At 40.0% G+C, this 15,424-nt stretch overlaps 2 protein-coding genes across 2 annotated transcripts; one reads left to right on the forward strand and one right to left on the reverse strand.

The window, feature by feature from the left end:
* The first annotated feature begins 2,828 nt into the window (after positions 1-2,828).
* Positions 2,829-5,712, forward strand: LOC139201877 (uncharacterized). Its single transcript, XM_070831309.1, has 6 exons — positions 2,829-2,987; positions 3,625-3,714; positions 4,063-4,228; positions 4,310-4,465; positions 4,578-5,294; positions 5,403-5,712. The coding sequence occupies exons 1-6, from the start codon at positions 2,833-2,835 to the stop codon at positions 5,448-5,450; spliced, it is 1,332 nt and encodes a 443-aa protein (XP_070687410.1). The 5' UTR covers positions 2,829-2,832; the 3' UTR covers positions 5,451-5,712.
* Positions 5,713-8,815: 3,103 nt separating this feature from the next.
* Positions 8,816-15,342, reverse strand: cib2 (calcium and integrin binding family member 2). Its single transcript, XM_070831173.1, has 6 exons — positions 15,291-15,342; positions 13,751-13,785; positions 11,635-11,746; positions 10,231-10,378; positions 9,934-10,129; positions 8,816-9,556 (listed from the first exon to the last, which is right to left on the reverse strand). The coding sequence occupies exons 1-6, from the start codon at positions 15,339-15,341 to the stop codon at positions 9,535-9,537; spliced, it is 564 nt and encodes a 187-aa protein (XP_070687274.1). The 5' UTR covers position 15,342; the 3' UTR covers positions 8,816-9,534.
* Between the last annotated feature and the right edge of the window lie 82 nt (positions 15,343-15,424).

Below are 15,424 nucleotides of genomic sequence, written 5' to 3' on the forward strand. Positions count from 1 at the left end.
GTGACCCTCACGGATAAGCGGTATAGAAAATGAGATGAGATGAGAGATTATTACTGATGTTTTATTGTTAACTTTAATGTTGCAGCTGGTTGATATGTTTTGGTTCGTTCAAAGTAAAATACCACAAATTTATACTCACATTGAAGTAAATGTGCTGACTGTATCTACATTATTCCACCGCTGTGTTTCTTTACTGGAATAATACAAAGTGATTAAGTTAGTTATTACTATCTCTGCTCTATGTAGGAGCTACACTGTATTGATCGATAAATCAATCTACAGTCTACAGCTGTTTTGTCACCGGTGTTTAGTCTGTGACGTTGACAGGCACTTAACGGTACAGTTTGTTGCACCGTGTGACTCATGCAGTTAAACTGAGGTCTGTAACAGAGCAGAGTTTGTTCTGTTGGAATATTTTCCTGCTGGGCTCATTGTGGAGCTGCTGACATAAACAAGCTGTTCAAGAAGCTTTCAGGCAGATTGATGGTTGTAGACCTGAACATGCTACGACATGATACATATGGGTCATGGTCGCGGAAACGAGCAGTGACTGACATTTGAATTCTTTAAAACTGATTTTGGAGCTTTTGCGCTTTTGTGCTAACTCGTTGCAAAACAGTAAAACCATAAAACCACCTCTGATGAACGTGTAACTTGTTGTTTTGTTACAAGTTAGGCTACATGATTATTTTAGTCAGACTGAACATTGGCTCACTTTTAGGAGAATAGTTTGTGAGGCTTGTTTTACCCCAAGGCGTAAGCACAAGTGATGCAATTTTCTTGTAATGACATTTTAAAGACGTCAACTGACTTGTGACCTTTTCAAGACCCGCATCCCCCTCATGCTGCCAGTATGTTGCCAGAAGACTGAAAAAAGATCCTACAAAGCCTTTTGTCTGGCAACTAATCTGATAACTCTGCTTCCTTTTATATATCCGTTTACCTCATAGCTGATGGAGAGAAAGCACATTTCTATCTTGCTCGCACACTGTCATCAGTTCATTATGTACATAGTAAGATACTGTGCGTGTAATATTGAACGTTACAAACACAGAACCTGTGATAACGTTTGACCCCAAACCTCTCCACGCCTCCACAGGAGCACATAGTGACTCACAAAGACATTTTAAACCGACACACAACACTGATGAGATGATGCTGAATTTCTAGGTCATGGTACTGTAGCAGGATTTACTCATACATGGAACATAAGACTGCAATTATGGGGTAAATGGTGGTTCAATAGATGGATAATAAGTCTATTAATAAGTCTAATAATAAGTCTAAGTCTATAACTTCAATTATATCAAAATGGGTGAAAAAAATAAAATATTCAGACTTTTAGAACACTTTTAGATTTCACAGATTTGATCGGGAAGTACAGGGGAAATTAGTAGAGTGTCCTTTGAGATCAGAGCAATGTTCGCATTGGGGAATACTGAAATGCGGTCTCATCGCACTCAGTATGACACAGACTCTTTCTGGTTATTGTCTCTCCCCCACAGGGAGTTCCTGCTGCTCACCGCTGAGCAGAAACCAAAGGAGGTGATTCAGGACGGCTATCTCAGCCATGGGGGGAATGAGTTATCCATCATTTATGACAACCTTAAAAACAAGTCCGGGAAATATCTCATCTTATTACGGTGTTGTTCATGGCCTCTAAAGTCTCTGCATACATAGTGAATTTTCCCAAACATTTCCATCCTTTCACAGATTTGGTACCCAGGTCAGAAAACACAGATCAACTGCTGACGCAACTTATCTCCCATTGCTACAGTAACAGTCTGTGGGTAAAAAAACTCCTCTTGCAAACCAACGCACTCGTGTGCACACAAACCACAGTTTCTGTACTGCTTACTTTCCGTTTCACAAAGCAAGGGAGCAGTGTCTGCCATGCAAATGAGCTGTACGAGCCCTGCCGTGCCGTTGCCTCAATGCTGCTGCTTTCCAAGCTGGTGGAAACATTTATGTAACTGTAAATGTCATGTGTCTATATCTCCCATGTAGGGTCATACTCCCTCAGAACACTTTCAGCAAGAGGTTACAGACTGTTCAGAAGTTGAAAGACGCATTTTATTGTTTGCTGAAATGACACCTGGTTCAAACCAGACACTGGCAATCTCAAGGAAAGGTATGTACTGCACCTCAAGTAAGAAATAACTCACCATATAATGAGCTTGACATTTAACATAGGATAGTATCCATTTCTAATCTTTTTCTAGGGATTGACAGGAATTGCTGTATACTGTGCAGACAACAGAAACTCAGATCTGAGAATATCTGTCACTTCTCAGGGTCAAGGACAAAGAATCAGAGAAACACAAAATCTTCCTGCCTCAGTTCCTGTCTGACGTTTTGTTTCAAGGTAAGCGCCGCTACTCACCACCAAGTTCACCATAACTGGTCTCTTAATGCTTTAATTACCTACTAACCTCATATCTGAATGCAAAGCAGCAGTTTGCCTAACATCAGAGTGACATTAAAGCAGAGGAGGTCAATGTAAATAAGGAAGTTGAATGAAAAGATAAAACAGGCTTATTTTCAGAGTAGACTTTTTTTTGAGCATGTGAAATTAAGTTGTTATATGCGACTTAACAGAAAATAAATTGTACAATGTTAAAAATGTAAGCTAAAGTATCAGGTTTTTTCTGCCATACTGCTACTAAACTTTAACAATGAGAACCTTGAGCCACATTTAGTCACTAGTTGACGCCCCCTGGAAAATAAACAAATTAGATTATTAAAATACCGCCTAGCTGAATGTGTTGGGAAATGAATGCCGGTTGTCTTCATCTCATTCGTCTGTGTGGCTTTGATTAGGACCGGACGAGGATGGAGCTAAGGGAACCATCAGCAGATTCTCATGCTGAAGGGACTGAAGGGAGACTCAAGGAACTGGCTTCAAAGTGGTTCATAGAGACTCAAGTGCCATTTATGGTCCACAACGGCCTCTTCCCCACCTGGTTCCTGGGCTTCATCACAAGAAAGTGAGTTTTCATTAAGGACACTTTTCAGTACCTAGACAAAAAATCTTTTCAGTTTTCAGACTGTCAAAGATCTTATTTTCCCAGAAGTGCTACTATGTCTGTTTTTTCATATAAAAATGATTATATTTTCATATAAAACTTTTAGATCGAGAGTAGCAACAAATTACCTGCTGCATTTTTATATAAAAGGTGTTAGCAAATAAATGTATTTGGTTTATTACTAAAGCTCAATCATTTTAAACCAGAATAAGTCTGAGTACATCAGTGCCAGTTTTTCTGGCAACAAAATGTATCGTTGTTATGTCTGGAGAATCAATTAACTTTTTCTGAGGTGAAGTGTGCGCTTGATAACACACCTACTCTCACCTACTGCCCTTTCCTCTGGCAGACATACAGTAGACGCCTACATAAAGAGCACAAGGGATGGTTCATCAGATTGGTAAATAACATGTCTGTGGAAAAGACATGTAACCAAACGGATTTTCCTCTGACATAATGAAATTTCCAAAGTCAATTGCGTGATCCGCGCAAAATCTGTCACACTGTTCCTTTAAACTCAGGTCAAATTTTTGGGAAACACTTGTACTAGAAAGTTTTAAAGTTTTGGGTTGTAAAGTTCTTCACGGTCTATCTACAGGGATGCTGAAGAAATGCTGCGAGAAAAGGAGCTGGGCTGTTTCCTGATCCGTCTCAGCGATAAGGCCATCGGATACATACTGTCTTATAAGTGAGTGTTGGTTTACTTTGACAAACCTGTTGTAACTCAACTGTAAAGAGCCCATGATGTGACAAGTTTGTTTCTTAGACAGCTCCAAAAATCACAAACCACAGGCTTCAGTTGTTCATTAATTCAACACAGATTGAAATATCCTGCTGTTTTCAGCTTGTGTTAACCACAGATCATTCATCACACATTTAGTTATTTTTCTCATTAGAATTGTTATTTTTTGTGTTTTAAATGCCATTAATTGTCTTATTCTTTAACTCAACACTGCCCAACTCTTGTGATAACATGGGGCCAACAAGAATATGTCGGTGAGTCAAAGATTTAACAACCTTTTTTTACCTGTTGCAGAGGCAGGGATCGGTGTCGACATTTTGTGATAAATCAAAGCGAGTCGGGGCAGTTTGTAGTGTGTGGTGACACTGAGGAGCACAACACTGTCTCTAATCTCATAGAATACTACAAGACAAGCCCCATTCAGCCGTTTGGGGAGTATCTGACATCTTCGTGTTTTCAGGTGAGATAAAACTCCTTAGTGACTCTCTTTAACTAATGCTGATCAAGAATGAAGATCTGATTGGTGTTTTGTTTCCTGCAGGCACTGAATGAAGAGCTGTATGATATCATCCAGGTTAGCCCTAAAGGAAAGCCTGCGGCCGCCGTCAGAGCTGCTGACATCATGCAAAAACCACAGATTAACTTGGCCTCGGAGCAGCCACCCAAACGGCCACCAAAGAGCAACAGGACACAAGAGGTGAGTAAAGTCCATAAGTTACAGGGAAATAGTCTAATCTTTTACACTGAAGTGGTTACTGTATTAATATCTCTGAGCTGACTTAAAGAACCTGTCTTGTTTTGTAAAACAGGAGGGACCGCCTTTGCCTCGGAGGAGCAGGCACCTTGATAATGGCCCCCAGAATGACCAGGACGGGGTTTTTTATGCCCAGATCAAGAGGCAATCACCCCGGGAGATACCCAGATCCCAGCACATGTGTCAGGACAATTTAGCTGGAAGTCATCCAGGAAGAGCTGAGAGATCCACAACCCAGGAGCAGAACATAAGGAGGTATAGTCCTCCGTCTGGACCAGACTCTGTTCACTCTGAGCTTGGCCTGCTGGACAGCAAGAGCAGGTCTCTACCGCTTCTGGACAACAACTCTGATGGAGAGCAGTCTTACAGGCTGGGTGCACCGCCTTACATGCCACGCAGACTTTCCCCGAAGGCCGCCAGACAACCGACTTGCCACGGCCCACCGCCAGAGACGACAGACTTGTGCAGCAGACCAGGCAGTAGCCACAGCCTGGAACACATGAGTGACGATGCTGTCTATCACCTGGCTGGCAGGCCCGGAAGCCCCCACACTATAGCGACTGAGCTGAGATCGCTGACACCGGAGCAGGATAGTGATTCAGTGTATGCTGAGGTCCACAGTGAAGCCCCTGTTGGCCGCTTCTCTCATGCCAATACGTATCAGCTGATTCCAGGTCACAAGGACACAACCAAAGCTAAACCCAGCAGCAACACTTACGAGCCTCTGGAGGACATCAGATCCAAACTCAACCACTCATCCTGGGGGTTAAAGGTTAGTAATTTTGTCAAAGAGCTTTCAATTAAATACTTAATTCTTCAAAAATTTTATTTAATGATCATCTTATTTATTTAATGATAAACTTTTTTTTACCTCCTGCAGACTGATAAATGGAAATGGCTGTTCCCTGAGGTCAAAAGGAAATGGTGAAGAGGTTATTTTGCCAGCTACTAAAGAAAATGTTCACTAATTCTACTCTGACACTACGGTGGTCCTGCCTAATGTACACTCTGTGAAAGCTTCTATTATGTATTCAGCATGGGATTACATGTTCATAGCTGTTAAAGTGACATGCTGTAATTTTGCTTTGTAACATATTTATTTAAAAAACGATGACCTATTTAAATTTTTTCCACATGTAAGCCAATGTGCTGGATAAAACACAAATTAGAATCTGATATTTTACAAAACAGATTATGTCAGTGAATACATTCATAAATGAGAAAGTCAAAAAAGGCTGTGCTGTGTTTATTACTGATCTTCTAAAAATATTTTAAGTAGATGCTGCTATCGTCAATGCTGCACTTCACTCACAGGAAACTTTATTTGCATGCACATGCACAAGTGGGTCAAAGATGTTGAAATGTCATTTATTATCTTCTATCATCTCCTGCTTTTGAAGCTAATTATAGTTTTAGTGGTAGTCACTAAAACCACAGTATAACTAATACTTCCAAGGCTCTGTGTGCCTGAATACTTTCCATAGTGACACTCATTGTTATAAGCAATTAAAACTGGAACTGCTGCAATATTATTCTAAGTAGAGCTTGGGTGATAGAAATAAGGTGTTTCCCCCACAAGTAATAAAATGCAAACCTGAATATAATAACCCACACCCTGGAAGATCAACAATTGTTTGACATTTCTGTCATTTTCTCTTTCACAACTTAGATACAGATGATGAAGTGTCACTGGATAGAAATGCCTTTCACTTCTTAAAGCCGATAAACAAGACGTCATAAGTGGTTGATTGTGTATCAGTGGGTTTCCGCATCTGTGAATAATACTCTGACAAACGCAATGCACTTGGGAGAGTATATGCAAAATAGAACAGCAATAGAGAAATCATATCTTCATTTTGTTATCATAACAGCACAAATGTGTGTGCTAAGATATGATTAGCCAAGTGAGAATGTCATTAACTCGAAAGATTGCAAACTAAAGTTGATTTCTAAAAATCCCTTGCCTTGTTGCTAACACATTACTTTAATTCTCTATTTAGCATTTATAAGCGGTATATAAACACACTATAATGTATTAGTGTTATAACTAACATTGTACCAACAGATTGTACGACGTGTTATAAAAGTATAACAGTTTTAAACAGTTTTTAATGTGACCAAAACCTTATGGAGATGTGTTTAAGCTTGAGGATTTAGTGTTGATCTTGGGGGGAAAAAAAAGAAATAAAGAAATACATCATTGTTACAAAAAAAGTATATAGTAATTGCAGTAAAATAAACACTTCATATCTAATATTCATAAAGAACAAGAAGATTTTATATGAGGACATCTGTGTTATATTGTCACTCCACCAGCTATAGAGGCTTCACAGGAGTCATGGTTTAGGTGTCATTGCTTGCAAATCCACACAATAGTGTGTCATAGAGTGTTATAAACCAATTATTAATTGTTTGCATAGCCACTGCTTGTAAATGCTAACTAGGGTAGATTTAAATAAAGTGTATCACTGTCTAGTTTCTAAACTATTTGTTAGTTTTAAGAAAAAGTAAATATGTAGAAAATGATAATACACTATTGCCCATAAAGTTGGAATAATTGTTCAATACCCCCAATTTTGTTAAAGCCTGAATACACAGTTTGCAAAGGTTAATTGTGGTTTAAGTTTCACTGTGATATGTTTGGAAGAGTTTGATCAATAAAGTTGAGAAGATATACACTTTATTTATCAAGAATAAATCACATTGTCAGAATCATTTCATGAAAAGAGGTAAAAAACATTTTATTCCAACTTTATGGGCAACAGTGTATATAGAAAATATGTAGTAAATAGAAACACCAGCTTCCACAAGGATCTGTTTCTGCGCCACTGAGCAGTTTTTAAGGCCTCCACCGTCATCGTGCTGTGAAAGCTTACGGCAGCATCTTAAATTAGATCAAACTGAAACAGACGAGGTCCCATGGAGTGAAGTCAGTGTGAATTTCACACACCGTTGGGCCGTTCTCAACCTCAGAAACTGTTGCTTACAGTAATGGCGGTTTTACAGCCCCAGTATCACGTCGCACCAGAAGCTTCTCTACTGGAATCATAATTAACAGATGTTCTCTGTGAGACCAGTAATTAATGAAGCTACACAATCAGCACTGTATTGCCCTAAATATTTGATACTGCCCTCATAAAGGGAACTGGAGATAATTGAATGAAGAATTAACTGGCTGCTCTGATGACTGCACACTGTTTAACGCACTTCAACAACCTTCCTCATTTAGAAGCTCACTATCCGCTTTTCCCCATTTTTTCAGAGCTGGAAGTGTCCTTGACAACAATCATACTGTCCACCAACATGGTTCCATTTTGTACACTCATGTTTTGGTGTTGATCTGCATGAATGTTTTTTTTTTCTGTCTGCTGTCACGCACAAGATCCACACTGAGAAACTGATGATAGTGTCAGTTACACAGCTGAACTTGTTGCAGTGTGTTACTAACAGGAAGGAAAACTAAACTGTTCCTCAGAACACAGATTAGATTAGATTTTCTATGTTGGATTGCTTAGCCTGCAGCTAGAGTCCCCATGTCTCCTCTTTAGCTGTTCTGTATTTGTCAGACACAGCACCAATTAACCAGGTCATCTTTATTTTGCAGCCTTACTAAAAGACATAAAGATGACTCAGACGTGACTCTTAGCAGATGTGCGGCCTGAACATTGTGGTGACTGATAACAAAATGTTCTGCATGTGACTATTCAACATCCATTTGCTCCATATGACTCAACAGTAGAACCTGAGCTGTACAAAAACAGCACAGTGCACTGTCCTCCGTATGTACCTGATGCAAATCTGTAGCCTACGGCCCAGAAACCAGGACCTGTTAATCATCAACCTACATGACCAAGGCCATTTCCTGCAGCTATTCTGTTGAGATTAACTGTGTGTGCAGGACGTAATCATGCTGAGGCAGCTCACCCCTAATAATCACATACTGCTTAACATGTTATTACAGCTCACATGATGTGCCATGCAGAGGCACAGTCATTTCCTGATCTTTGCTGTGCACAATCCTTGATCATCGTAGGTTAAATGGATGGAGTATTACTGAACTCATCAAAGTAGCAGATCAGGCGAAAGCTTGAAAATAGCAATTTTTTGGTTAACAAAGAATGAGAGGTCCTGTATTTAATATTTCATGTTTTTTTCAGTGACAACAATAAGCCTCACAAATGCATGCACACCGAGTAATTCACTCAGAAGACACAGAAAGAAACATTTATTTAAAGTAAGACAAATACCTGAAGTCACATAAAATACTGTAATGTATATCCAAAAGATGGCCGCATGTAATATCTCATGATAATGGCTGAGGCAGAAGATGAAACCTACCAAAATGAGTTCAGATGACAGAGCCCTTTTCATTTAACTGGAGAACAGTAGGATATGATTGTCATCATGTTCCAGTTCCACAAGCAAAAAACTCAACTTAATGACTAAAAGCAATGCACTGCATGTACAAATATTGCATAGCTCATATAAAACATCTGTATGCCCTTAATGCCAATGGTGTGCTTTCATTCACATCCAGCTTTGTCTTTAGCCTTATAAATACTAAATATCTAGTGTGACATTGTAGGAAGACTTTACTGGGGGTATCTCATGTGCAATATAGGTAGATAAGCATTTTATGCATTTTTACATGTGGTCAATAAGCAGCAATCCAGCGTGTGGCTCATTTCGAACTTGTTTCATTAGCCAATTTCCAGTCTTAAAATGTGGAAATAATAGCCTCATCTCCCAACAAGAGACCAATCCAGGTCAAGCCCTTTTATGGGTGGTAGAAGTAGTAGTTTTGATCCACTGTCAAGTCATTCGGAGTCCCGGGAATTCAGTTTTATCCAGTATTTTGCTTTGTAACTAAGCAGACTTCACTGAGGACTGACGTTTGATATTTTTGACGATGGGAGTGGGAGACAGGCACTGTGCTGTGGCCAGGACGGGGTGCAGGTAGAGTCCTGAGGTTCACCACGCTGCCGACCTTGGAAACTTTCCCCCGAGCCCTCTCAGATTCGGATATGGAAGGTACTGGAGTGACAAAAGAGACAATATGAGGGACCAGCATAGAAACTGTGGTAGTCATCGTGCATGTAAACTACTGACTTACTGTGTGAGTATAAACACACAGGAATCAAGGATGGATGTGTTCATCATTTCAGTGGTGTGACCGTTTGCATATCAATGAATGGGCATAGTGGTGACTCAAGATTGAAGTGATGCTGTTGGGCTGACAGTTAAATCATGAAAATGATCATCAGCCATCTGGGTAATGAAAACTGTAAGTAACATGGGACAGCTCACAGCGCTGCAGCATGAGGGGCACTGCCTGGTTTTAAAGTGCCACTGCTTTATTGAAAAATGCTTTCAAAAAAATAATTTGGCTTAAATGTGGTACTTTTAATTACCTTAAAAAGTCAGGAGCCCTAGTTATCATATTTTCAAAATCAGCAAACGAGAGTTTGTTGTCTCCGTCCAAATCCGCCTCCTCAATGGCTTTCTCACACACCAGCTCCACCTCTTCAGGAGTCAACTCCTCCTTCGTCAGCTTATTCAGAGTCTTTTCCAGGTCCTCTTTGCACAGGTAATTATCCACATTGAAATCTGTGGGCAACAGGGATTATAGCCAATAATCACAAAATTTCACATTATAAATCTTGGAAGATTTAAAAATTAGAATGGATGTTTTAGAGATTTGCCATTACCGTAGATTTTGAAGGCATATATGGCCTTGAGTTCTCTGGGAGCCATTTCACTGAGGACTGAGAACATGTCCACGAATTCATTGAAGCTGAGATTCCCCATCCCATCCTCTGAGAAAGACTCTACGATCCTGCTGCGGAATGGGTTTTCCTGCAAATGAGGATTTGCATTCATGTAAATGGAAGTTTCACTGCAGTAGCTACCCGCAGGGTCAAGAAACAATTCCTTTAAAAATACCATTAAGGAACTATAGGTTTCATGACCTTTTGTTTTTACAAACTGTTCTCAGTTTCACATGTGAGCTGCAGAGGTGTAAACTGGTAGATGTATTCTGCTGATCACACGGCTCAAGTGAAAAAGGCTGACTCCCATTCTTTGCTGGTATGTTGAAGCCAATATTTTCTCCTCCGTTGCTCAACCATAAGTTGCTACTATGGATTTTATATCCCAGGTAATTAGATGATTTGACACAAACTGTAATCAATTCAGGAGATCATCAAAAGAGACTTGCAATCTCACTAATCCTGTACCTGAGAGCAATGTAAGCCCAGCTGTTGTCTGACGGTTAGGACAGTTAGCATGTTTGAGCTCAGCAAAACAGGCCATTTGTATAAACAGCAATCGACCATCTAAAGCGATGCCATTTTTAACTGCATATCGTAAGACGCGTGCGTCAGTGCAGCCTGAATCAGTCCAGTCGACTCAACCCAGCTCATTAAAACCGAGAAAGAAATGTATTTATGAAGCTGTAAAGGACTTTGGGTGACTGTGTATTGTCTGGGCTTCATTAATCATGCTCTCTGTGGTCTCCATCTTCCTCCTGCCATCCTTACAGGCCCTGCAATCATGTGACAGTTTTACAGGCAAGAGCCAATTATGCCCAGAGGAGGGACACATTATGAGTCTCTGTGCTAAACCCTTGGTGGATAAGGATTCCATATAAAATTGTGCAGTACTCGTGTCTGGTGTGTAGGAGAAAAGTGGATGTAAATGTGCCTGTGATGTTATGCAACGCGCCATTTCTAACATTTCTGGATGTTCTTTTCAAATGGCAGGTGCATAAAAATAGGAGGGGATGCATCAGTCGGGATGGAGAGGCTGAGCGTTTCATGGCACATTAACTTTCACAAGCTCACAGAATGTGGTGTCATACAATCAGATCAGGGATGACGACGGTTAAAAATCAATTCGGTCCTCTGAAAGAGAGTGTGTATTGATTAGGTGTCTGCCAACATGAGCAGTGGGTGCCGTGTTTGTTTTAGAGCATCCTTACAGCACAAATCCAAAATAAGACAGCACAGTGCTGGTGCAGACTGCTGGTGGAAAACAAAGTATAGGTAAAAAAAAGAGGCTGATTAATCAAGAAAGATCACATTTGAGGTACTGTAAAGAAGGATTTTTTTTACCTTTAACTCTGGCATGTTGACTATTAAGGCTAAAGGCAGTTTACAATCAGGATCATTGGTGTAGTCCATTGGTACGAGGTGTGGAGCCAACTCATGGTATCGGCCGTGCAACCTAGAATAAAACAAAAAACAATAGTATTTCTTTTCACAGTTTAGCACGACTGATGTAATGACATGATGTAATAGTGATTAATAATTAATTACAAAATTATTAATAATTACAATGTAATGATTATAGAAAGGAACATAACCGCATAATGAATCAAAAATGGTGGACAAAAACATTTAACATGAACATTTTAAACTTTTATCTATGCCACTATACAGTATATTACCTCTACAGTAAAATATGGAGATGTAGAGACGTTATGGTGACTGAATCTAACCTTTCTCTCTCCTTCCTTCTCTTTTCTTGCACTGTGAAAACCTTTAACTTTGTCATTCATTACTAAGAGGAACGTCAACAAACTGCAAGGCTGCATGAATGATAAACACATGATTTCGGGTTAAAGTCGGTGCTTATCTGCAGCCCCGCTTTCACTCTGTCCTCTGAATAATCTTCTCATGGCGCACCTTCGTCTCCAGAGCCGTTTATCAGCTGGGACGCTGTGTCTTAGAGGACAAACTCACTACAATTAAATTAGATAAACCTGTCAAAGTGATGGAGTTTCATTGGGACACTGCAGCAAATGAACGGGTAAACCTGCAGTTCTAATGTGCCATGACCCCTGAAAGTGTTTGGACCGCACAGCTTCTGGAAATGCGGTGGCCTCTCAACACTCGGTTTCCAACGCAACTGCACATTTGAAGATGCAACAACACTGAAATCTAGCATTAATGCTACAATATGACATGAGGCTAAAGGGTTTGAATCAGTGACCCTATGACCACCGATAAGATGCTGTTTCTTTGGTGTTACATAACTGTGCTGTGACCGTTGCAGCTGGGGACAGAAACAAGGAGTGTTTTATGAAGGTCATAAAGTGTAGGACCCAATTACGCCCTCTGCTGATTGTCAATTTTGTTTCCACTCCACTGATGGCCTTGGTATCAAAGCGAATTCAATATTTCTGAGGAGGAGCATGTACATGCATGTACATACATTTGTTAATAAGAGTCCTGCTAATAAAAGAGTATCGCTGTGGTTTTAATCAAGGGTACTAAGTTAGAGCCTAAAACTGAATTTTGATCACCTTTTCTTTCAAAATAAAAAAAATTTTAGGATCAAATAAGCTTATTGTGTAAAGTGGTGAATTTTAATCCTTTAATAAATTCTTGATAATTTGTGTAATTTTAGAAGACACCACACAAATGCCTGCAATGTCTTACTGTTAGTATACAGAGTAGGGGCGAATCAGACGTTACACTGCAGCTTTCTTGAGTATCAGCATTTAATTTAGTTAAGTATCTATTTATCTTCCAACATCTAGAATCACCTCCGAAAGACAGTGAAATGTGAGCACCACTGGTCAATTCCATTAAAGAGAAAAGCAAGCGATTTATTTAATTTATGCCTGTCAGCGAGGGGGTGAGTGACAGGAAGAGAGAAATGATGCTGCCCAGCAGGCTGATACTTATTTAATTTTTTTTTTAGCTGTTGATGTTGAGGTAGAAATGTGACACTTTATAGGTGGCACTGAAAACAACAGCACTGTCAAAAGGTCAGCATGACTTTCAAAGGTTTAGGTAACATATTGATACTGCTACAGGACAGCACCTTTAGATCTAGATGTACTACAAGTTTGTTCTTTTTATCTTCCCCTCTTTGAACAGAGCCCAGATATTCCATGGCAGCTGCCAGTGAAATCACATTAAGTTTCTCAAGTGGGAAGCAGTCTGCTCTGAGGAGTTGGTATGGCTCACACATGAGTCATTTAGTTCCTCTAACAGGAGCCAAACGCAGTCATTGGTAATCTTTTTTATACATTCACCTATAATGAAGTCAATTAGTGTCCACGGAGCAAGGAGGCAACACAGGGAAATAAAAGACAGTCTTAGTACATTTTGGCAACAGTATTATGTGTATAATCTTATGAGCAGCTGGTTTAGAACTGATCCGTGGTCCATCTGTGAACAATGTGTCAGGATCAAAAGGTACAGATGATAAAACTCTTACCGCAGAATTTCTTTGCGGGTGAAAAATGTACAGTCCTGCAATGAGAGAACAACAGCAAGTCAAAACAAGAATATGAGAAATGCTGAAGTTTGATGGAGGACTGTTTGTGTGTGGCAAAGTTTACAATAAACAATAACATCTTCTCTAAAACACCTAATGACACAACTGAGAGTCATTACAGTTACGGTTCCTCTGAGGTGAAATAACCTCACTGTCAAGGTGTCAGGTGCCTCTTAAACGATGGTGTATGTGAGTGTTGTCACCTGCCACTTCCAATAAGAACGAGGAGGCAGGGGAACATGAGCTGCTGTTGTCTGACAAGCATGTGTTGGCACACTTATTATCCAGCAGTCCCAACAGGAGGCACCTAAATGTACAATTTGTCTAGTATCCATTCTGTCTGAGCTGTGAGAAGCAGAGTGCAGCCAGCTGAGCTCTACAGACAATGGGATCAACAAAAAAAATGAAGCTTTCCTCCTCTTCACCGTTGAAACCACTCGAATGGGTTAATGATAATTGTGTGTGAGGATGTGTAAAATTTTATATCTGACTATTCACCACAACACACTCCATAAATCTCCATCGTGTCAGATTACACCTAGAGAGACGTGAAGCCCTGTTCTTGAACAAGCAATACACTCACATGTAGTCAGGTAATGTTGAATTGTTATATGTTGAATATTTCATGCTAAGAAAATAGCATACAACATTTACTGATACCAAAGATGGAACATAATTACGAAAGCAAACAGAAAGCAATAGTATCCTAGTAAGGGCTTTTTAATAGTAGCAGGAGTAACCAGAGAGGCTCTTGAGAGCTAAACCGTCTCCAGAGAGTAGCGTTGCACAGCATATCACACCGGCTTGGCATCAATTATTGAAACCACACCTCATCATGTGATAAACCAGTGGACACGAATATGCATTTCTTCACAGCAGAACCTGGATTATTGTTACATGGAACAAAAGGTCAGATCTTCTCTGATGGTGACATAATTATACGAGATCCTCCAGTTTGCAGTGAAATCAAAACCTCCTGCTACTCTCACCTATCAAGACTGTGTAAATATTTCAGCAGGAGAGTCGTAACTGACCACACTTTAAGAGGCCATTGATTATTGCCTGCCATTAAATGATGGGGGCCAGGACCACCTGCTTGCGTAAGACTGAGGCCAAGTGATGTTGAGGATCAGTCATATCAATTTTCTTTCTCTTGATATAATGTTTAGGTTTTTGTTTGTTTTTTTTGTTTAAATCCAAAACACATAAAGGTTCTATTGTCAGAAATGTTTGCACTTAAGCCTTTTAAACACTGACAGTGAATGAGCACCAGGATTACAGTGCTGCATCAGCACAGTCACATACTTTACCTTTCACAAATATGTATACTCTTAATATTTGTATGACCTGAAACTAAACTGAAGGCCAATACTGTACATCACCATTCACACACAAAGGATATTATGCTATGATTTAACATGACTGGACATACAGTAAACCCTCCAACATGCTGCAGGTAGACACGGCCATGCAAGCTTACCTGGTAGGCATCAAGTTGCTCGTCGGTAAATATTGTCTGCTTATTACCCATCTTTATCAAATCACTTGCTGCTCGCACACATTCACGGCACTGAACGTCCGGAGCCTTTTCTCAGTGAGAGACATTTAGAGGGT

This window comes from Pempheris klunzingeri, chromosome 5 (genome assembly GCF_042242105.1).
Source record: "Pempheris klunzingeri isolate RE-2024b chromosome 5, fPemKlu1.hap1, whole genome shotgun sequence".
Classification (NCBI taxonomy): domain Eukaryota; kingdom Metazoa; phylum Chordata; class Actinopteri; order Acropomatiformes; family Pempheridae; genus Pempheris; species Pempheris klunzingeri.

Bases quoted from the DNA above. Each gene is read 5' to 3' on its own strand.
- LOC139201877 (XM_070831309.1), top strand. From the start codon at position 2,833: ATGGAGCTAAGGGAACCATCAGCAGATTCTCATGCTGAAGGGACTGAA. The intron at 2,988-3,624 runs GTGAGTTTTCAT...GTCTATCTACAG, and splicing joins CTGGGCTTCATCACAAGAAA to GGATGCTGAAGAAATGCTGC. The intron at 4,466-4,577 runs GTGAGTAAAGTC...TTTGTAAAACAG, and splicing joins AGAGCAACAGGACACAAGAG to GAGGGACCGCCTTTGCCTCG.
- cib2 (XM_070831173.1), bottom strand. From the start codon at position 15,341: ATGGGTAATAAGCAGACAATATTTACCGACGAGCAACTTGATGCCTAC. The intron at 13,786-15,290 runs GTAAGCTTGCAT...CTCTCATTGCAG, and splicing joins AGCAACTTGATGCCTACCAG to GACTGTACATTTTTCACCCG. The intron at 10,379-11,634 runs GTAAAAAAAATC...CCTCATTTGCAG, and splicing joins TCAACATGCCAGAGTTAAAG to GAAAACCCATTCCGCAGCAG.